Consider the following 17,290-nt stretch of genomic DNA (forward strand, 5'->3'; position numbering starts at 1 on the left):
TCCCTTGGATTCTAAACTTCATCTGTGTCATGGACCAGGGATCTTAAAGAATAGTATTGAGGTGGAGGAGGCAGAACTAAGTGAGAGGAATCTGACGTATACCTGGTCATAGGATCTCTGGATTTGAGAAGTGGCACATTTTTGGTGAGGTACCTGACATAGGGTGTGTACTAGCAAATGTTTGTTGAATAAATGAGTAACATGGTCTAGAAGTGGCTGAGGTGTATTTGGGGAGAATATCACTTAAAATGAGGTGCCAAGGAGATGTGACTCAAATATAAATCAAATCTGGGTGATTTGGAAGTGACTCTGCCAGATTACTTGAACTTTGCAGTGTGATAGCTGAGTTGATTTGCCTGACTGATAACATTAAATGATGAAGACACATCCACACTGATTTCAGAGGCAGACAGCACTGCTTTTACTTTTAGTCTATAACTTAAAATTGATGTGTGGGGTCAAATTATTTACAGCATATACCATTAGACTTGTTTAATTGTCTTTCTTATTTCTCTAAGAATGTCTTACCTGTCCAAAAGGCGGCTTCACGAACGCTATGCATTTTTCTACGTTATAATCGTAAACAGGAACAGAGACATGAAGTGATTCAAAAATTAATTGAACGTAAGTAATCACTCTCTCTCATTTGGAGAACAGAAAGTAAATAAACTGGTTGGCCTTAGTTAGATCTGACTTATGTTATCATATTGCTACGAATAATTAGGCCAGTATTGCTAAATATTTGTATTTGAGCTTTATAGGCTAATTTCTTTTTGTTTGTTTTAGAAATTTTTTTACAGGATCAGATCTTTGATGAATGAAAAATTCATCTACTCTAGGCTACCTTTCATGAATTTCTATACTTGAGAAGTTAAAATACATATACTTATTGTTGAAAGCTCAGTTTCTATTCTGATAAATACAATTTGAAAACAAGATACAAGCAGGTTTTCCATGAATCTAATAATTTGTTTTGTGTTCTTATATTAAATAATACAGAATGTGGGTTTTGTCCTCTTGAATAGATTTGATAGTACACTCAAATGTGAATCTAGTGAGCCGAAGTGGTTTATAATGTCTTAAAAAATTGTCAGTTAACAAATGCAAATTTATTTTAATTTGCTATGGGCTAAAATCAAGACAAAACCTTTTGTTAAAGAATTAATTCTTGAAGTAGTGATAGACACCTATATATACTTAGTGAATTTGTTAATTATTGTGTACTTGTTTTGACCATAGTGCCTTAATGCTTTTATTAAACTATTATCCAGCATAGACAGGTAATGGGATTTTCTGGTTATTATAGTTTACCATTTTAAGTATGGATCACCACTTTAAAAAAAAAATTAGAGCACATAAAATTCTGTTTAAGAAAAATTTTGCTCAATATACTTTAATCTTTCTTTTTTTTTTTAACTGTATTTTAATTCAATTTTCAGTTTTTAGTGGTAGGGCCTGCTCTTTAGAATGTTTTATTTTGAATGGAGATTATATTTGGTTTTAAACATTAAGAATTTTGCTTTTGAATATGTGTGTAATAAGGGAGAAAAAAATTATCCTTTAAATATTGACCTGAATTATTTTCAGTGATAATTTTGTTTATATATGATTTATTTCAAAGCATTTTAAGAAAACAAGAGGAAGAAAACAGTTAATTTCATTGGTCAAAAGATTTTGAAGTTATACAGACCTGCATTTGAATTCTAGCTCTGTTCCTTTAACCTCTATGAATCTTGGTACTCTTATCTTTTAGTAGGAATAAATATATACCCATCCCATTGGGCTTTCAGGATTTAATGAGATAATATGTATCAGTACTTAGTACATAGCGGGTAATCAAAAAATAGTAAATATGTTCCTTTAATATTTAATAAATGCTTATTGAATTAAATGTAATATTTAATAAATTTCTTTTTGTTTTTTATGCTTTCATTAATTCAGGGGTATATAATATGATTTTTTTCCCCTTATCTCTTGTTTTTGCTAAGCAAATTGTGGGTATAAAAAAACTGTCATGGGCTTTGTGATTTTTGTCACGGGAAATTTTATGTAGGAAAAATTAAAACACAAAACTTTTTTGTTGTTGTTTCTAGAACTGGGCCAAGGAAAAAGTTATTGGAACAGACTCCGATTTTTGGATACCTGTGAATTTATTATAGAGATCTTTTCCAAATCATTTTTCTGTAAATATTTCTTTCTACCTGCTATTGAACTGACACATGATCCAGTAGCAAATGTAAGGTAGGATACTAATCCAAGAATATATTTGAAAAAATTGTATTTTTTTTAAATGTATCTTATTCATGAATAAGAAACTGAGCTATTCAAAAGTGTTTTCTTAGTCTTGAAAATAATCAAGAACTTGTACTCATTTTGAAATTCTTGGTGGTCTTAATTGAGCCTCAGTAGGACTTGAAAGTGTGATTTTTTAACACTGTCTGAGGCCTTTAGTTTATTGGGTTGACAGCTGTAGTCACAGCCAGACTGGCAGGCTTCTCCAGCCATGTGGATACACACACTGATACCAGGAGAAGATTGAGTAGATATGATTAACTTATCTATCTTTTAAGCCTAGAGAAAAAAATAGTTCAAAGTTGGCTTGGAGATCTGTCCATTTTTATAAGCCCATTTACTCAGCAGGGCTGTTTCCAAGTCTTTTTCTTTTCTTTCTCCTTCGTTCAGCGCTCTCACAGTTTTGAAATCCAGTAAATGGTAATTGGATTTGATTAATTAACTGTGAAGTTAAATGAAACAGGACTGAAAATGGCTTGCTTGGAAATTGAAAAAACTGAATAAATTGTATTTTGCTTTTTTTTCTCCCCAAATAAGCATATTAATTTTTTTTAAAAAAGTAGTGGTAAAACATACATAGCATAATGCCATTTTAACCATTTTGTACAATTCAGTGGCATGAAACACACACACACATACACACACAGGGTTTGAGTTATTTGTACATTGCATACTGATTTAAAGAGAATTTTAAACTGTCAGCCATGAGGTTTCTGTGTTTGTGCTCTATGTCGGTGTTCCACGTTTGAGGAACTCACATCCGTAGGAGACACAGTCAGAGTCAAGACTTCCTGAACAGGACTGCAGAGCTCCCTGCTGAGTATTCACATGCCAGCCACGCTTCATGCTCGTTCCATGCTGTGTGACATATGTGCATCTTTTATAAACAACTGATGTGCATTGTAGGCAACGGGTAATCATTTAACACTTTTTAACAGGAAGAATTGGCCAGGCAATAAGCATAGACTAATAGCATAGTTGTTGAGAAAGACATATACCAAGATTTGTCAAAAGATGTTGAAGAGTTCAGCCTGAGAATGTTATGAGCATTATTTAGGAGGAACAAATCTAGATATTGGTTTTATTTTGTAGAGAAAATACAGAAAACATAATAGCATTGGCTTTAGTATTTTGTGCATCTTGCCTGGAAAATCCCATGGATGGAGGAGCCTGGTAGGCTGCAGTCCATGGGGTCGCTACAGTCGGACACGACTGAGGGACTTCACTTTCACTTTCCACCTTCATGCATTGGAGAAGGAAATGGCAATCGACTCCAGTGTTCTTGCCTGGAGAATCCCAGGGACAGGGGAGCCTGGTGGGCTACTGTCTATGGGGTCGCACAGAGTCGGCCACGACTGAAGCGACTTAGCAGCAGCAGTAGCAGCAGCATCTTTCCTGTGCTGTATAAACAAGAGCTAAGGTTTCCTTGACTTGAGATTTAAATTAAAGTGATTTTAAGTAGATTGAAAGACCCTGATGGCAGTTCTTTAGAATTTATCTCTTGGTAAATAGTTAATGGATTCAACCACATTGTAAACCTTTTGCAAATTGAAGTTGTGATTCTAGAAAAGCAGATTCCAACGTGATGAATTATCCCTTATCAGACAGTTCCCAAAAATTATTTGAAAGGGAATGAAATCTCTACTCAAGTCAGTGTGACTAGCAGCATAGCATTGACTCTAAGAGAAAGCAACCTGTCAATTCAAAAACCAAATGAAGATGAATATTGCTCTGTGAGTCTTGGTGGTTTTGTTGAGTAAGAGATCATCTGTGTCTTGGTTTTGACTCTCCTGCCTGGGCAGCTGCCAGCCAAAAAAAATGGGTCCAGCTACATCATGTACTCTTGGATGCCAAAGCCTTCGCCCAGCTCTGTAGAGATGGCCGGATAGAATGGAGGCCGCCACAGGCGAGAGAGGCAGGATCATGCAGGTTAGAAGGAGAGCAGCTGGAGCTACACTTCCTGACCTCTATACCAGCTGCGCGTCCAGGCAAATTACAGAACCTCTCTGTGCATCAGTTTCCTTGGTACTTAATTCATGGGGGTGTTCTGAGGAATAAATACCTGAGATAGTGTACATGCAGAGTTTAGCTTACCTGAAAAGTGTGGCCCTTAATTTCAAAATCTTCCTAATCTCCTGGGCCCAGGATTCTCATCGAGTTAAATAATTGCTAAGGCTTGGGTAGCTTCTGTTGAATGTAGGTTTTCTAGATGTGCCTTGGGTTATAAAGAATGAAGTGTGCATGGACTGCTGATTGTTTCTGCTTTTCCTTAAGTGAATGTTGAAAATTTAAATTCATCGAGTCTGGACAATATCAAGGCTAGAAAAAGACTATTGGTATTCAGAGGAGCTTTCTCTTCAGCTGCCAGAAATGAAAACAATTCTCTTTGGGGTAATTGGGACCTCTTAACTAGAAAAAGCATCACCACCATGCTTAGCAGTATCTGTGGTGAGTCCTGAATAAGTGTGAGACTATTATTGCTATGTACAGAGGTGAAAATTCTGGGGAAGAAACATCTTTTGCCTTTTTGGTTAAATAGCAAATTTTCTTGTATATGAGGAATCCTGTACTGAAGCTCAGCTGAGAAAGCATCCTGAGAACTCCAGGAGTGGGACTTAGTTGTCTCAAGCTTTGGCATAGAAATAAAAAAATAGTATCTGGAGAGTGCTGAGACAAATGAATGAATGAATACAGCAGCCACAAATTAGACAACAGCCCTGACAAAGCAATAGAATTTTAGCTTAGTAAATAGAACATTTCCTGCACCACCTTTTCCTAGAAGGTTGTTTGTTTGTTCCGTTGGTAGGTTGGTTTTTTGTTTGTTTTTTTAACTCTCCTGGATTTCCTCTTACCTCTCTGGAATTCTTCAGTTTGCTTGTTGGTTCCTTATCAGCCCATCTGGACCATGGGGGTGCCATAGAAACTCTCCTCTTATCTCTCCTTCTCAAACTGCACTTGCTGCCTGGGTAATTCTCCGGGCTCCTGGTTGACATAGCATCTATGCTCTGAAGATTCCTGACAGCACATCTCCAGCATGGGCATCCACCCTGGACAGAAGGTTCATCAAGGCAACTGCCCACTGCATTTCCATCAACTACCTAACAGGCTCCTCAGAGTTAATCTATCCAGTTAAGCCCCACCTTCCTCATCCACACTTGCTCTTTCTGCCATCTTCTCCATCTCAGTAAATAACCATTTTGTCTTGCCACTTGCTCAGGTCAGAGCCTTGACCTCCTTTTTGTCATTCCACCTCCAGGCCCTCAGCACATCCTCCTGCTTGTATAAAATATTCAGATGCCAGCCACTTCCCACCGCCTCACTGCTGCTTCTCTGGTCAAGAACCAGAGTGATGGTGGTGCCACCATCATCTTACTGGATTACTGAATTACTGGATTCTGGCCTGGATTACTGAAAGAGCCTCCCCTATCCTATCCCTTCTGTCCTTGTCCACCTACAGTCTAATCTCAACACAGTAACCAGATGATACTTCCCAAATGTTAAGTTGAATCTTTCTTTTTTTTTTCATTACAAGCTCCTTTATTTATTTATTTTTAGTTTTATTTTATTTTTAAACTTTACAATATTGTATTGGTTTTGCCAAATATCGAAATGAATCCACCACAGGTATACATGTGTTCCCCATCCTGAACGCTCCTCCCTCCTCCCTCCCCATACCATCCCTCTGGGTCGTCCCAGTGCACCAGCCCCAAGCATCCAGTATCGTGCATCGAACCTGGACTGGTGACTCGTTTCATACATGATATTATACATGTTTCAATGCCATTCTCCCAAATCTTCCCACCCTCTCCCTCTCCCACAGAGTCCATAAGGCTGTTCTGTACATCAGTGTCTCTTTTGCTGTCTCGTACACAGGGTTATTGTTACCATCTTTCTAAATTCCATATATATGCGTTAGTATACTGTATTGGTGTTTTTCTTTCTGGCTTACTTCACTCTGTATAATAGGCTCCAGTTTCATCCACCTCATTAGAACTGATTCAAATGTATTCTTTTTAATGGCTGAGTAATACTCCATTGTGTATATGTACCATAGCTTTCTTATCCATTCATCTGCTGATGGACATCTAGGTTGCTTCCATGTCCTGGCTATTATAAACAGTGCTGCGATGAACATTGGGATACACGTGTCTCTTTCCCTTCTGGTTTCCTCAGTGCATATGCCCAGCAGTGGGATTGCTGGATCATAAGGCAGTTCTATTTCCAGTTTTTTAAGGAATCTCCACACTGTTCTCCATAGTGGCTGTACTAGTTTGCATTCCCACCAACAGTGTAAGAGGGTTCCCTTTTCTCCACACCCTCTCCAGCATTTATTGCTTGTATGTGCAGAACCCTCCATGGCTTCTCATTGCTCTCAAAATAAAACCAGTTTCCAATCTGTAGTTGCAAGGCCCTGGATGATCTGACCTCCTATTTCCATACTGAGGCCTCTAGCTAAATTTGTTTTTGCTCTGTTCTCACCACTCTAGCCAGCTTGGGCCAATTTGTTAATTTGGGGCAACTCCTAAGGCAAGCTCCCCTCATAGGGCATTCGCTCTTACTATAACAGTCTTCTCTAGATATTCACATGGGTTAGTCCCCAATTTACTTTGTCTTTGCTTAAATGTCATTTTTTCAGTGAAAGCTTCACAGAAACCCTCTCTGACCACATGTTTGAAACTTGTAACCCCCCTCCTCTGGTACTCCTTCACCTTCTTTCCTTGCTTTATTGTTTTCTGCAGCACTTACGCTGTTTGATGGACATTTTACTCATTTGTTAGAGAAGGAAATGACAGCCCACTCCAGAATTCTTGCCTGGAGAATCCCATGGGCAGAGGAGCCTGACGGGCTACAGTCCGTGGGGTCGCAGAGAGTCAGCCACGACTGAGCGACTAATGCTTATTCATTTGTTTATCCTCTCTCCCTACCTGTGGACTAGAATGAAAGCTCTGTGAGGAAGCAGAGAATTGTGTTGATTTTATGCACTGCAATGTCTCAGCACCCAAAGTAATGAATGCTTGACTCATGTGCCCTCCATAGGTATTTACTGCATAATAAACTCTCAAGCTAGCTAAAGCTTGAATTTTCTTTCAAATTCTTGTGACTATTATTCCAGGTTATTAAACTCACTCACAGGTTAATGCTTTTTAATTTATTATAGAATGAAACTTTGCTACTTGTTGCCCAAAGTGAAATCTACTCTGAAGATTCCTGCAGATAAGCATCTACTTCAGCAGTTGGAAATGTGTGTGAGAAAACTCCTCTGTCAAGAAAAAGATAAAGATGTTCTGGCTATTGTAAAAAGAGTAAGTATCCCTCTTGCAATGGCATTTGTCTTTCTTGGGTTAAGATGGGCTTACTCCTTGGAAGGAAAGCTGTGACCAACCTAGATAGCATATTAAAAAGCAGAGACATTACTTTGCCAACAAAGGTCCTTCTAGTCAAGGCTATGGTTTTTCCAGTGGTCGTGTATGGATGCAAGAGTTGGACTGTGAAGAAAGCTGAGCACCGAAGAATTGATGCTTTTGAACTGTGGTGTTGGAGAAGACTCTTGAGAGTCCCTTGGACTGCAAGGAGATCCAACCAGTCCATTCTGAAGATCAGCCCTGGGATTTCTTTGGAAGGAATGATGCTAAAGCATCCAGTACTTTGGCCACCTCATGGGAAGAGTTGACTCACTGGAAAAGACTCTGATGCTGGGAGGGATTGGGGGCAGGAGGAGAAGGGGATGACAGAGGATGAGATGGCTGGATGGCATCACTGACTCGATGGACGTGAGTTTGAGTGAATTCCAGGAGTTGGTGATGGACGGGGAGGCCTGGCCTGCTGCGATTCATGGGGTCACAGAGAGTCGGACACTACTGAGCAACTGAACTGAACTGAACTGAATCATAGCTTCACTATTTTAACTTGATGGGCTACCAGTAGTATGTTAAAATATTTAAATCATTGCTAGAGTAGTAAGGATTTGGTGGATGTGTGCTCTAACTGAAGAGGGAAGTTCCTTCTAGAAAGCATTTACCTGGTGGCTCAGCTGGTAAAGAATCTACCTGCACTATGGGAGACCTGGGTTCGATCTCCAGCTTGGGAAGATCCCCTAGAGAAGGGCATGTCAACCCATTCCAATATTCTTGCCTGAAGAATCCCCATGGACAGAGGAGCCTTGTGGGCTGTAGTCCATGGGGTCAGAAAGAGTCGGACACGACTGAGTGACTAAGCACAGGGGGCGCTGAAACATTAAGCTTTTATTATTGGTAATATAAGCTCTATGAGAGAGAGCTTGCATTTTAGGTACTCTGTAAATACTTTTCAGCTAATAATGAATGTTTCACTCACAGACTATTTATAAGTGATTATAATTGGTAAGACTTTGTTGGTAAAGTCACCTTTGATAGAAACTTAGCCCTAAGACTTCCCTGGTGGTCCAGTGGCCAAGAATCCACGCTCCCAATGCAGGGGGCCTGGGTTCATTTCCTGTCAGGGAACTACCCACATCCCACAGCTGAGACCTGGTGTAGCCAGCTAGCTAGGAACTTAGCCATGGAAGGATTAGAAGGGCCTTCAGTGACCTGTTTGACTTTGCAGAAGCTCTGGACCTAGAAATGTTAGGTATCAGCTTAAGATCTTATTAGTAAGTGGCAGCTTCAGGGCTGGAATGGAGACCCCTTACCCCTTTTCACTTCATGGGAAATAGATGGGGAAACAGTGGAAACAGTGTCAGACTTTATTTTTTTGGGCTCCAAAATCACTGCAGATGGTGACTGCAGCCATGAAATTTAAAGACGCTTACTCCTTGGAAGGAAAGTTATGTCCAACCTAGATAGCATATTCAAAAGCAGAGACATTACTTTGCCAACAAAGGTCTGTCTAGTCAAGGCTATGGTTTTTCCTGTGGTCATGTATGGATGTGAGAGTTGGACTGTGAAGAAAGCTGAGCGCCGAAGAATTTATGTTTTTGAACTGTGGTGTAGGAGAAGACTCTTGAGAGTCCCTTGGACTGCAAGGAGATCCAACCAGTCCATTCTAAAGGAGATCAGTTCTGGGTGTTCTTTGGAAGGACTCATGCTAAAGCTGAAACTCCGATACTTTGACCACCTCATGCAAAGAGTTGACTCATTGGAAAAGACCCTGATGCTGGGAGGGATTGGGGGCAGGAGGAGAAGGGGACGACAGGGGATGAGATGGCTGGATGGTATCACTGACTCGATGGACGTGAGTCTGGGTGAACTCCGGGAGTTGGTGATAGGCAGGGAGGCCTGGCGTGCTGCTATTCATGGGGTCACAAAGAGTCAGACACAACTGAGCAACTGAACTGAACTGCCCCTTTTCAACTATGTAACATTGTGTTTTATGGCTTTTTTGTTAGGTTTTTTTAAGCCTGTGATCTTATATGGATTGTTTGTCAGTGTTTAACACTGAAACAGTAAACATTTGGGTTAGTGAAGTCAAACTTGAAAATACTTTACAATCTTTAAAACCTTTTTTGCCAAACATTTACCTAATGTTTTTATGAGATTAAGTCAAGTTGTTATTTCTATGAATCTGAATGTGGAATTCAGGATACATAGTTTTTGAGCCTTCATTTGTAGTGAGAGAAATGAATTTATTAATGTTATCAGCAACTTGGTGTCAGTGATGGGGGGTGGGGGAAGGAGAACCCTTTTATTTTCTTTTCTTTTTTCTAGAGACCCTTGCGATGTTGCATAAGAAGCTTTTTTAAAAAGTGATTTGATAACTTAGTATTAATTAGTATAATTTTATTTTACTGAAATGTAAATTCTCCTTTCATTAACTGAAATAATCAGAGATACTCAGAATCTGGACATACATCTAAATCTAAAAACATAGATATACATACATTTGTTTTTACCAGATATTTCTGTCTTTACCATTTAATTACAGAAGTATAGGCAATGGTGTTAACTTTCAAAATAGTAAACGTGAGACAGTTACTTTTTAAAATAATTAGTTAATTTGGCTGCATCGGGTCTTAGTTGCCCGTGTAAGATCTCCCCTGTGGTGTGTGGGCTTAGTCGCCCAGCAGCATGTGGGATCTTAGTTTCCTGACCGGAGACTGAACTTGTGTCCCGTGCATCCAGAGGGGGATTCTTAACCCCTACCCACCAGGCAAGTTCCAGTTACTTTTTTGAGAGTATTTATAAACTGAAGAGATAACTCAAGCTGATCCCATTAAATTGGGGCAAAATGCTATAATTAAATAGATTACTGAATGGATTATTCAGGACTACAGTTATTTTAAGAACATTGCACATGAGGAAGTCATTCTGTCTCCTAAAAATTCTGTACTATAATGTTTATCAGACTGACGTATTGGTGTGGGAACCCCTCAGGAAGCTATTCAAAGCCTTGCAATAAAAATGAAATAGCTTAGTCTGGTCAGTTTTTTTAAGATGAAAAATCATTTCATTTAAAAGGGATATTTCATGGTGTGAATTGCAACATTTTCATAAATTTCAGCATAAAAATAAAACCAAATAAATACTATGTTTGCAATCGATAGCTTTGGGCATATGAATAAATGTACTTATATCTTGACCATCAGAGTTATTCCTATAAAGAAGTACTGTCTTCTGTCAGAGATAGAACCCTGGATTAGATGGGCCAGTGTTTGATTGAAATAATTTATTTCAGACAGTGTATTCTGAAAGACATAAATTAAGAGAATGCTTTCAGAGCAAAGTATTTTCTATTCATTAGAATGTCATAAGGATCAAAAGTTTCTGTGGAAAGGAACCAAGAATATTAAACCAAATGGTAGCCAGCTTCATATGTATTTAGCCAAAAGATTTTTTTAATTTCAAAAATTATATTTCTGAACATTCAGGAAAGAGTGGCACAGGGAGTTATTAGAAAATAGTTAAATTGCATGTATTTAGTATTTAAAAGAATCCTGTAGACCTGCTTTTCTTAAGGTTAAAAACTTTTAAAGTTTAAATTGATCCTGGTATTAATATGTGAAGTGAAGTAGCTCAGTTGTGTCCAACTGTAGCCCCATGGACTGTAGCCTACCAGGTTCCTCCACCCATGGGATTTTCCAGGCAAGAGTAGTGGAGTGGGTTGCCATTTCCTTCTCCAGGGGATCTTCCCCACCCAGGGATTCAAGCCGGGTCTCCCACATTGTAGGCAGACGCTTTACCATCTGACCCACCAGGGAAATCCTGGTATTAATGTATAGTGGCTGATTAAAAGTCAGCACAGAGTTAAGAAGAACTTTAAAGGTTTTTTAATTTAGCCTTTCACATAGTGGAGAAATCTCTTCTTTGAACCTCTGTCTAGAAAAGGAATCTTTTTGAGAAATGAGTAGTCGATTTAATTGCTGTTGAATTATTTTAAAACATTTTCTTTGCAGACCGTGTTAGAGTTGGACAGAATGGAAATGTCCATGGATGCTGTAAGTATACTCCCTTTACCTTGTGTGGAAAGGAATCTTTAAAAATTGGCAGAGACTCATCATTACTGTTTCACAATTTCATTTTAAACTTTAAACTTAGTTTCAGAAAAAGTTTTATGAGAAAGATTTGTTGGATCAAGAGAAAGAAAGAGAAGAACTACTTCTTTTGGAAATGGTATGTGTTCACATGCATACACACCTACTTCTTTCTGACCAGTATTAACTGTGCTGTTATTAAACTTAGTAAATTATTTCAGTATCACACTACTTTTACTTTCTCTATAAATAACTAAAGAAGAGTCCTAATCTTTTGAAATATGTTCTTTCATGAACTGGAAGAAAAACTACATTTGAAAGCCTTTTAAAAAATACCTTCTTGAAGTATATTGACTTATGATTAACTGCAAATGCTTAATGTGTACAATTTGGTGAATTTTGACATGGACATATCCATGAAACCAGCATATAAAATACCAAACATTGCTGTTCGCTCAAAAATTTTGTTGTGCCCCTTTGTGATCTACAACTAATGAACTGAATCATTTATTAGTACTTTGTGGGTCATGCTTCTCTCCATCAGCATAATTCTTTTGAGATTCTTCTACGTTGTTGTGTATATCAAGAGATCACTCCTTTTTATTTCTAAATAGTAGCCAGACTATGGATATACCACCATGTTTTTGCATGCATGCTAAGTCGCTTCAGTTGTGTCCAACTCTTGGTGACCCCATCTATAGCCCACCAGGCTCTTCTGTCCATGGGATTCTCCAGGCAAGAGTACTGAAGTGGATTGCCTTTCCCTTCTCCAGGTGATCTTCCGACCCAGGGATCAAACCCGCATCTCTTACATCTCCTGCATTGGCAGGCAGGTTCCTTACCACTAGCGCCACCTGGAAAGTCACTTACCATGTGTTATATCCCTTCCTTAATGGACATTTGGGTTACTTCTAGCTTGGGAATATCAGTGAAGAAGTCTCTGAGTGGATGTATACTTGGATTTCTTTGGGAAAATAACCTAGGAGTTGAATGCACGGATCATATGTTAAAGTATGCTTAACTTAAAAACAGAGACTGTTTTGCAAAGTAACTGCACCATTTTACACCCCCACTGACTGTGGTGGAGAACTTCAGTTACCTCATATCCTCTGTAATGCTTGTTAGAGTGAGGGTGTAATGGTATTTCATTGCAATTTCAGATTGTATATCCCTGATGCCTAATGAGGCTGAGCATCTTTGCCTTTGTGTATTGGCCATCCTTAAATCTTAGTTGATGAAGTCTATTTTTAGATTTTAAAGTGGGTTGTTTCTCTTTTTATTATCAAGTTGAAAGAGTTCTTCATAAACTCTGAATACAATTCCTTTGTCAGATACACATTTTATGAATATTTTCTTAGAGTCTGTGCTTCTTTTTTCATTTACTTAATGGTATCTTTTGAAGGGGTTTCCCTGGTGGCTCAGACGGTAAAGTGTCTGCCTGCAATGCGGGAGACCTGGGTTCGTTTCCTGGGTCGGGAAGATCCCCTGGAGAAGGAAATAGCAATCCACTCCAGCACTCTTGCCTGGAAAATCCCATGGACGGAGGAGCCTGACAGGCTACAGTCCATGGGGTTGCAAAGAGTTGGATACGACTGAGATATTTTTAATATTGATCAAGTGCAACTTATATCCGTGTTTTCTCTTAGCATAGTTCATGCTTTTTTTGTACCCAAGAATCCTTTGAAAGTGAAAGTGAAGTCATTCAGTCATGTCCAACTCTTTGCGACCTCATGGACTGTAGTCTATCAGGCTCCTCCATCCATGGGATTCTCCAGGCAAGAATACTGGAGTGGGTTGCCATTTCCTTCTCCAGGGGATCTTTTCAACCCAGGGATTGAACCCAGGTCTCCTGCATTGCAGGCAGACGCTTTTACCTTTTGAGTCACCAGAGGAAGCCCTTAGTCTATCCCCAAATTATAAAGACTTTTTCCTGTTTTTTTCTAGGAATTTTAGTTTTAGGTTTTACATTTAGGTCTATGAATCATTTCAAGTTACTTTTGTTTATTTTTTCTGACTAAGCAGTTATTCTAGCACCATTTGTGGAAAACTGTCTTTTCCCCATTGAATTGCTTTAGCACCTTTTTTTTTTTTTTTAATCAGTTGTTCATAGGTGTGTATATGTGTGTGTGTGTCTCTGCTTAGGGACTCACTATTTCATTCCACTGATTTTTATGTTTGTCTTTCTGGGCATTCTAAACTGCCTTGAACACTGTGTAGTAATTCTTAAACTCAGGTAGGGTCAGTTCTCAAACTTACTATTTTAAGTTGCTTTGGCCAGTTGAGGCCTTCTGCATTTTGATACAAAGTTTAGAATCAGTTTGTCAATTTCTAAAAAGCCTGAAATTTTAGTTAGGATTGTGTTAATTATCATTGATCTGTAGATCAATTTGGAAAATTGCCATCTAAACTTTATGAGTCTTCTCATGATTGGTTTATTTAGTCTTTACTTTTCTTCTCAGTAGTTTTGGTAGTCTCAAGTATAGAGTTCAAGGAAGTCTTTTGTTAGATTTATTTCTAGTATATTATGTTTCTTGGCATTGTGGATGGAATTGTAAGTTTAAATTTTGCTTTCTAGTTTTTTGTTGCTGGAGCTTAAGAATACTGTTGATTGGGGAGGGAGGTGGGAGGGGGGTTCAGGATGGGGAACACGTGTACACCCATGGCAGATGCATGTTGATGTATGGCAAAACCAATACAATATTGTAAAGTAAAAAAAAAAAAAAAAAAAAGAATACTGTTGATTTTTGTATATCAGCCTTGTATTTTGCAGACATGCTGTTTTCTTATTTGTTCTAGAAGTTGGTTTTTAGATTTAATCAGACATTCTACCTGAGGAAAGCTTTCTTATCTTTCTTTGTCATCTTGAGGAAAGCTTTCTTATCTCTCCTTGCTGTTCTTTGGAACTCTACATTCAAATGAGGATATCTTTCCTTTTCTCCTTTGCCTTTTGCTTCTCTTCTTTTCTCAGCTATTTGTAAGGTCTCCTCAGACAACCATTTTGCCTTTTTGCTTTTGTTTTTCTTGAGGATGGTCTTGATCACTGCCTCCTGTACAATGTTACAACCCTCCGTCCATAATTCTTCAGGCACTTTGCCCATCAGATCTAATCCCTTGAATTTATTTGTCACTTCCACTGTATAATTGTAAGCGATTTGGTTTGATTTAGGTCATACCTGAATGGTCTAGTGGTTTTCCCTGTTTCTCAGAGTGAATAATCTCTGAATTTTGCAATAAGGATTTCATAATCTGAGCCACAGTCATCTCCTGGTCTTATTTTTGCTGACTGCATAGAACTTCTCCATCTTCAGCTCTAATGAGTATAATCAATCTAATTTCAGTATTGACCATCTGGGCATGTCCATGTGTAGAGTCTTCTCCTGTGTTGTTGGAAGAGTGTGTTTGCTATGACCAGTGCGTTTTCTTGGCAAAGCTCTGTTAGCCTTTGCCCTGTTTCATTTTGTACTCCAAAGCCAAACTTGCTTGTTACTCCAGGTATCGCTTGACTTCCTACTTTTGCATTCCAGTCCCCTATGATGAAAAGAACATCTTTTTTTGGTGTTAGTTCTAGAAGGTCTTGTAGGTCATTATAGAACCATCATCCATTGCTTAGACCCAAGTTTCCCTCTCGTTTTTTTTCCCCTTCAGCCTGAAGAATGGAGTGCAAGTATTTTTAGACAGATTATCTTAGTTTTCCTTTATCTAAAATTTTTGATAAATTTTATCAAAATTTATCTTATTTTTGCCTTCCTCTTTGAGGGATATTTTTATTGAATACTAAGTTTGCAAGCCTTTTTTCATACTGTACTTAAAAGAGTTATTTCTGTCTTTGTTCTGGTCTCTCTAGTATCTGATAAAATATCTGCTCTCATTTGAATTATTGTTCTTTGTATAATGTTGTTTGTCTCTGACTACTTCCAAGGTATTTTTTTGTTTTTTAGCAGTTTGATTTTGATATTTTTAGGCATGATTTGCTTCATATTTATCCTGTTTTGGATTTGTTGAGCTTCATGAATCTGTAAACATGTATCATTTCCCCAATTTGGGAAGGTTTGACCCGTTGTTTAAATATATCTTCTGTCCCCTGTTGCTCACTCTTATATTTCTGGGTCAATAATTATACACGTGTTAGATCTTTTGATATCATCCCACAGGTCCGTAAGGCTTTATTCTTTCTCTTTTTTCCTCCTTAAACTCTGCTTCTCAGAGTGAATAATCTCTGTTGATCCATCTTCAATGTCACCAATTCTTTTCCTGCCTTCTCCATTTGGCTATTGAGACCATCCAGTGGTTTTAAAGTTTCCAGTACTGTGTTTTTCAGTTATAATATTCCCATTTATTTTATTATATTGTCTATTTCTCTACAAAAAATTGTGCTGTGAGATTAAAAACTTAAGTGGAAATCCTCTGAAAAGCAATTGTGTTATTCAGCAGTCTAAAACAAAGATTAGAGCTCAGGATAGTCAGTGGTAGACGTTGCAAAGAGTAAACAGGCTCTAAAAATTTTAGGACTTGTAATTTATTATAAGTTATATAAGTTATTAATAAGTTATATAACTTGGTTATTAATAACTTACATAACTTATAACTTTAGGACTTAATAACCTAAACCCAAGACAAAAATCAGAGACTAGAAAAAGATTCACAGATGATCCTACTATTAGAGTTACCCAACGAGGACTTCAAGATAATTGTGATTAATATGATTACATAGTAGAGGAAAAGATAAAACAAATGGCACTACTTCTTAAGCTCACTTAGCAATATTTTTCAGCTTTGCATGTTTTATTTTCAGTTTTATAATTTTTATTTAATAGTTTTTTATGCAGTCCAAGTCTATGTGGAATTTTTTGTCTGTTTTCTCTTTTCATTTTACACTTGTTCTTGAAAAGAATGTGTACTCTCCATTGTTGACTGTAGTGTTCTGTACATGTTGGTTATGTCATGTTTGTTCAGAACTGATATGAGTTATCTTGGTTATTCTGTTGGGATAAAGAAGACTTTGAGCTTCGTAACATTTTGTTTCTTGGTCTGGGAGCTGATTATATGGGTGTGTTCATTTTGGGAAAATTTACTGAGCTGTATACTTACAGTTTGTGTACTTTCTCTATGTGTATTATACTTCAATCAAAATTTAAATAATATCTACAAAATTTTTTTTTCTCTCAGGCTTTTAAAAGAAGGGTGTTGTTTTTTCACTTATCAGTTAGAAATGGAAAGGGCCAATAGTACCAATATTTTGCTGATGAGAATTAGTGAATGAAAGTGAAGTGAAAGTGTTTGTGACACAGTCGTGTCCAACTCTTTATGACCCCATGGACTATAAACCCCAGGCGCCTCTGTCCATGGAATTCTCTAGGCAAGAGTACTGGAGTGGTTTGCTGTTCCCTTCTCCAGGGGGTCTTCCCGACCCAGGGATGAAACCTGGGTCTCCTGCATTGCAGGCAGATTCTCTACCATCTGAAAGGCTCATTGCAACAGTGATACCAAATTCATTGTTTTATCTTGACAGCCCTCCAAGGGCACAATTCCGTAGATGTAAAAAAAATCTGAAAG

At 38.0% G+C, this 17,290-nt stretch overlaps 1 protein-coding gene across 5 annotated transcripts in view; it reads left to right on the forward strand.

Moving 5' to 3' along the window:
• Positions 1-17,290, forward strand: part of PPP4R4 (protein phosphatase 4 regulatory subunit 4) — a 106,217-nt gene that overhangs the window by 72,982 nt on the left and 15,945 nt on the right. For 3 of the 5 annotated variants that reach the window (XM_061395198.1, XM_061395199.1, XM_061395202.1), the window contains 5 exons: positions 519-624; positions 2,094-2,241; positions 7,451-7,595; positions 11,660-11,701; positions 11,802-11,876. In XM_061395198.1, coding sequence (XP_061251182.1) covers positions 519-624; positions 2,094-2,241; positions 7,451-7,595; positions 11,660-11,701; positions 11,802-11,876 — 516 coding nt within the window. The remainder of the gene's footprint in view (positions 1-518; positions 625-2,093; positions 2,242-7,450; positions 7,596-11,659; positions 11,702-11,801; positions 11,877-17,290) is intronic. The other 2 variants (XM_061395200.1, XM_061395201.1) reach the window with 1 other exon arrangement.

The sequence above is a fragment of the Bos javanicus genome, chromosome 21 (assembly GCF_032452875.1).
Source record: "Bos javanicus breed banteng chromosome 21, ARS-OSU_banteng_1.0, whole genome shotgun sequence".
NCBI classification, from domain to species: Eukaryota; Metazoa; Chordata; class Mammalia; order Artiodactyla; family Bovidae; genus Bos; species Bos javanicus.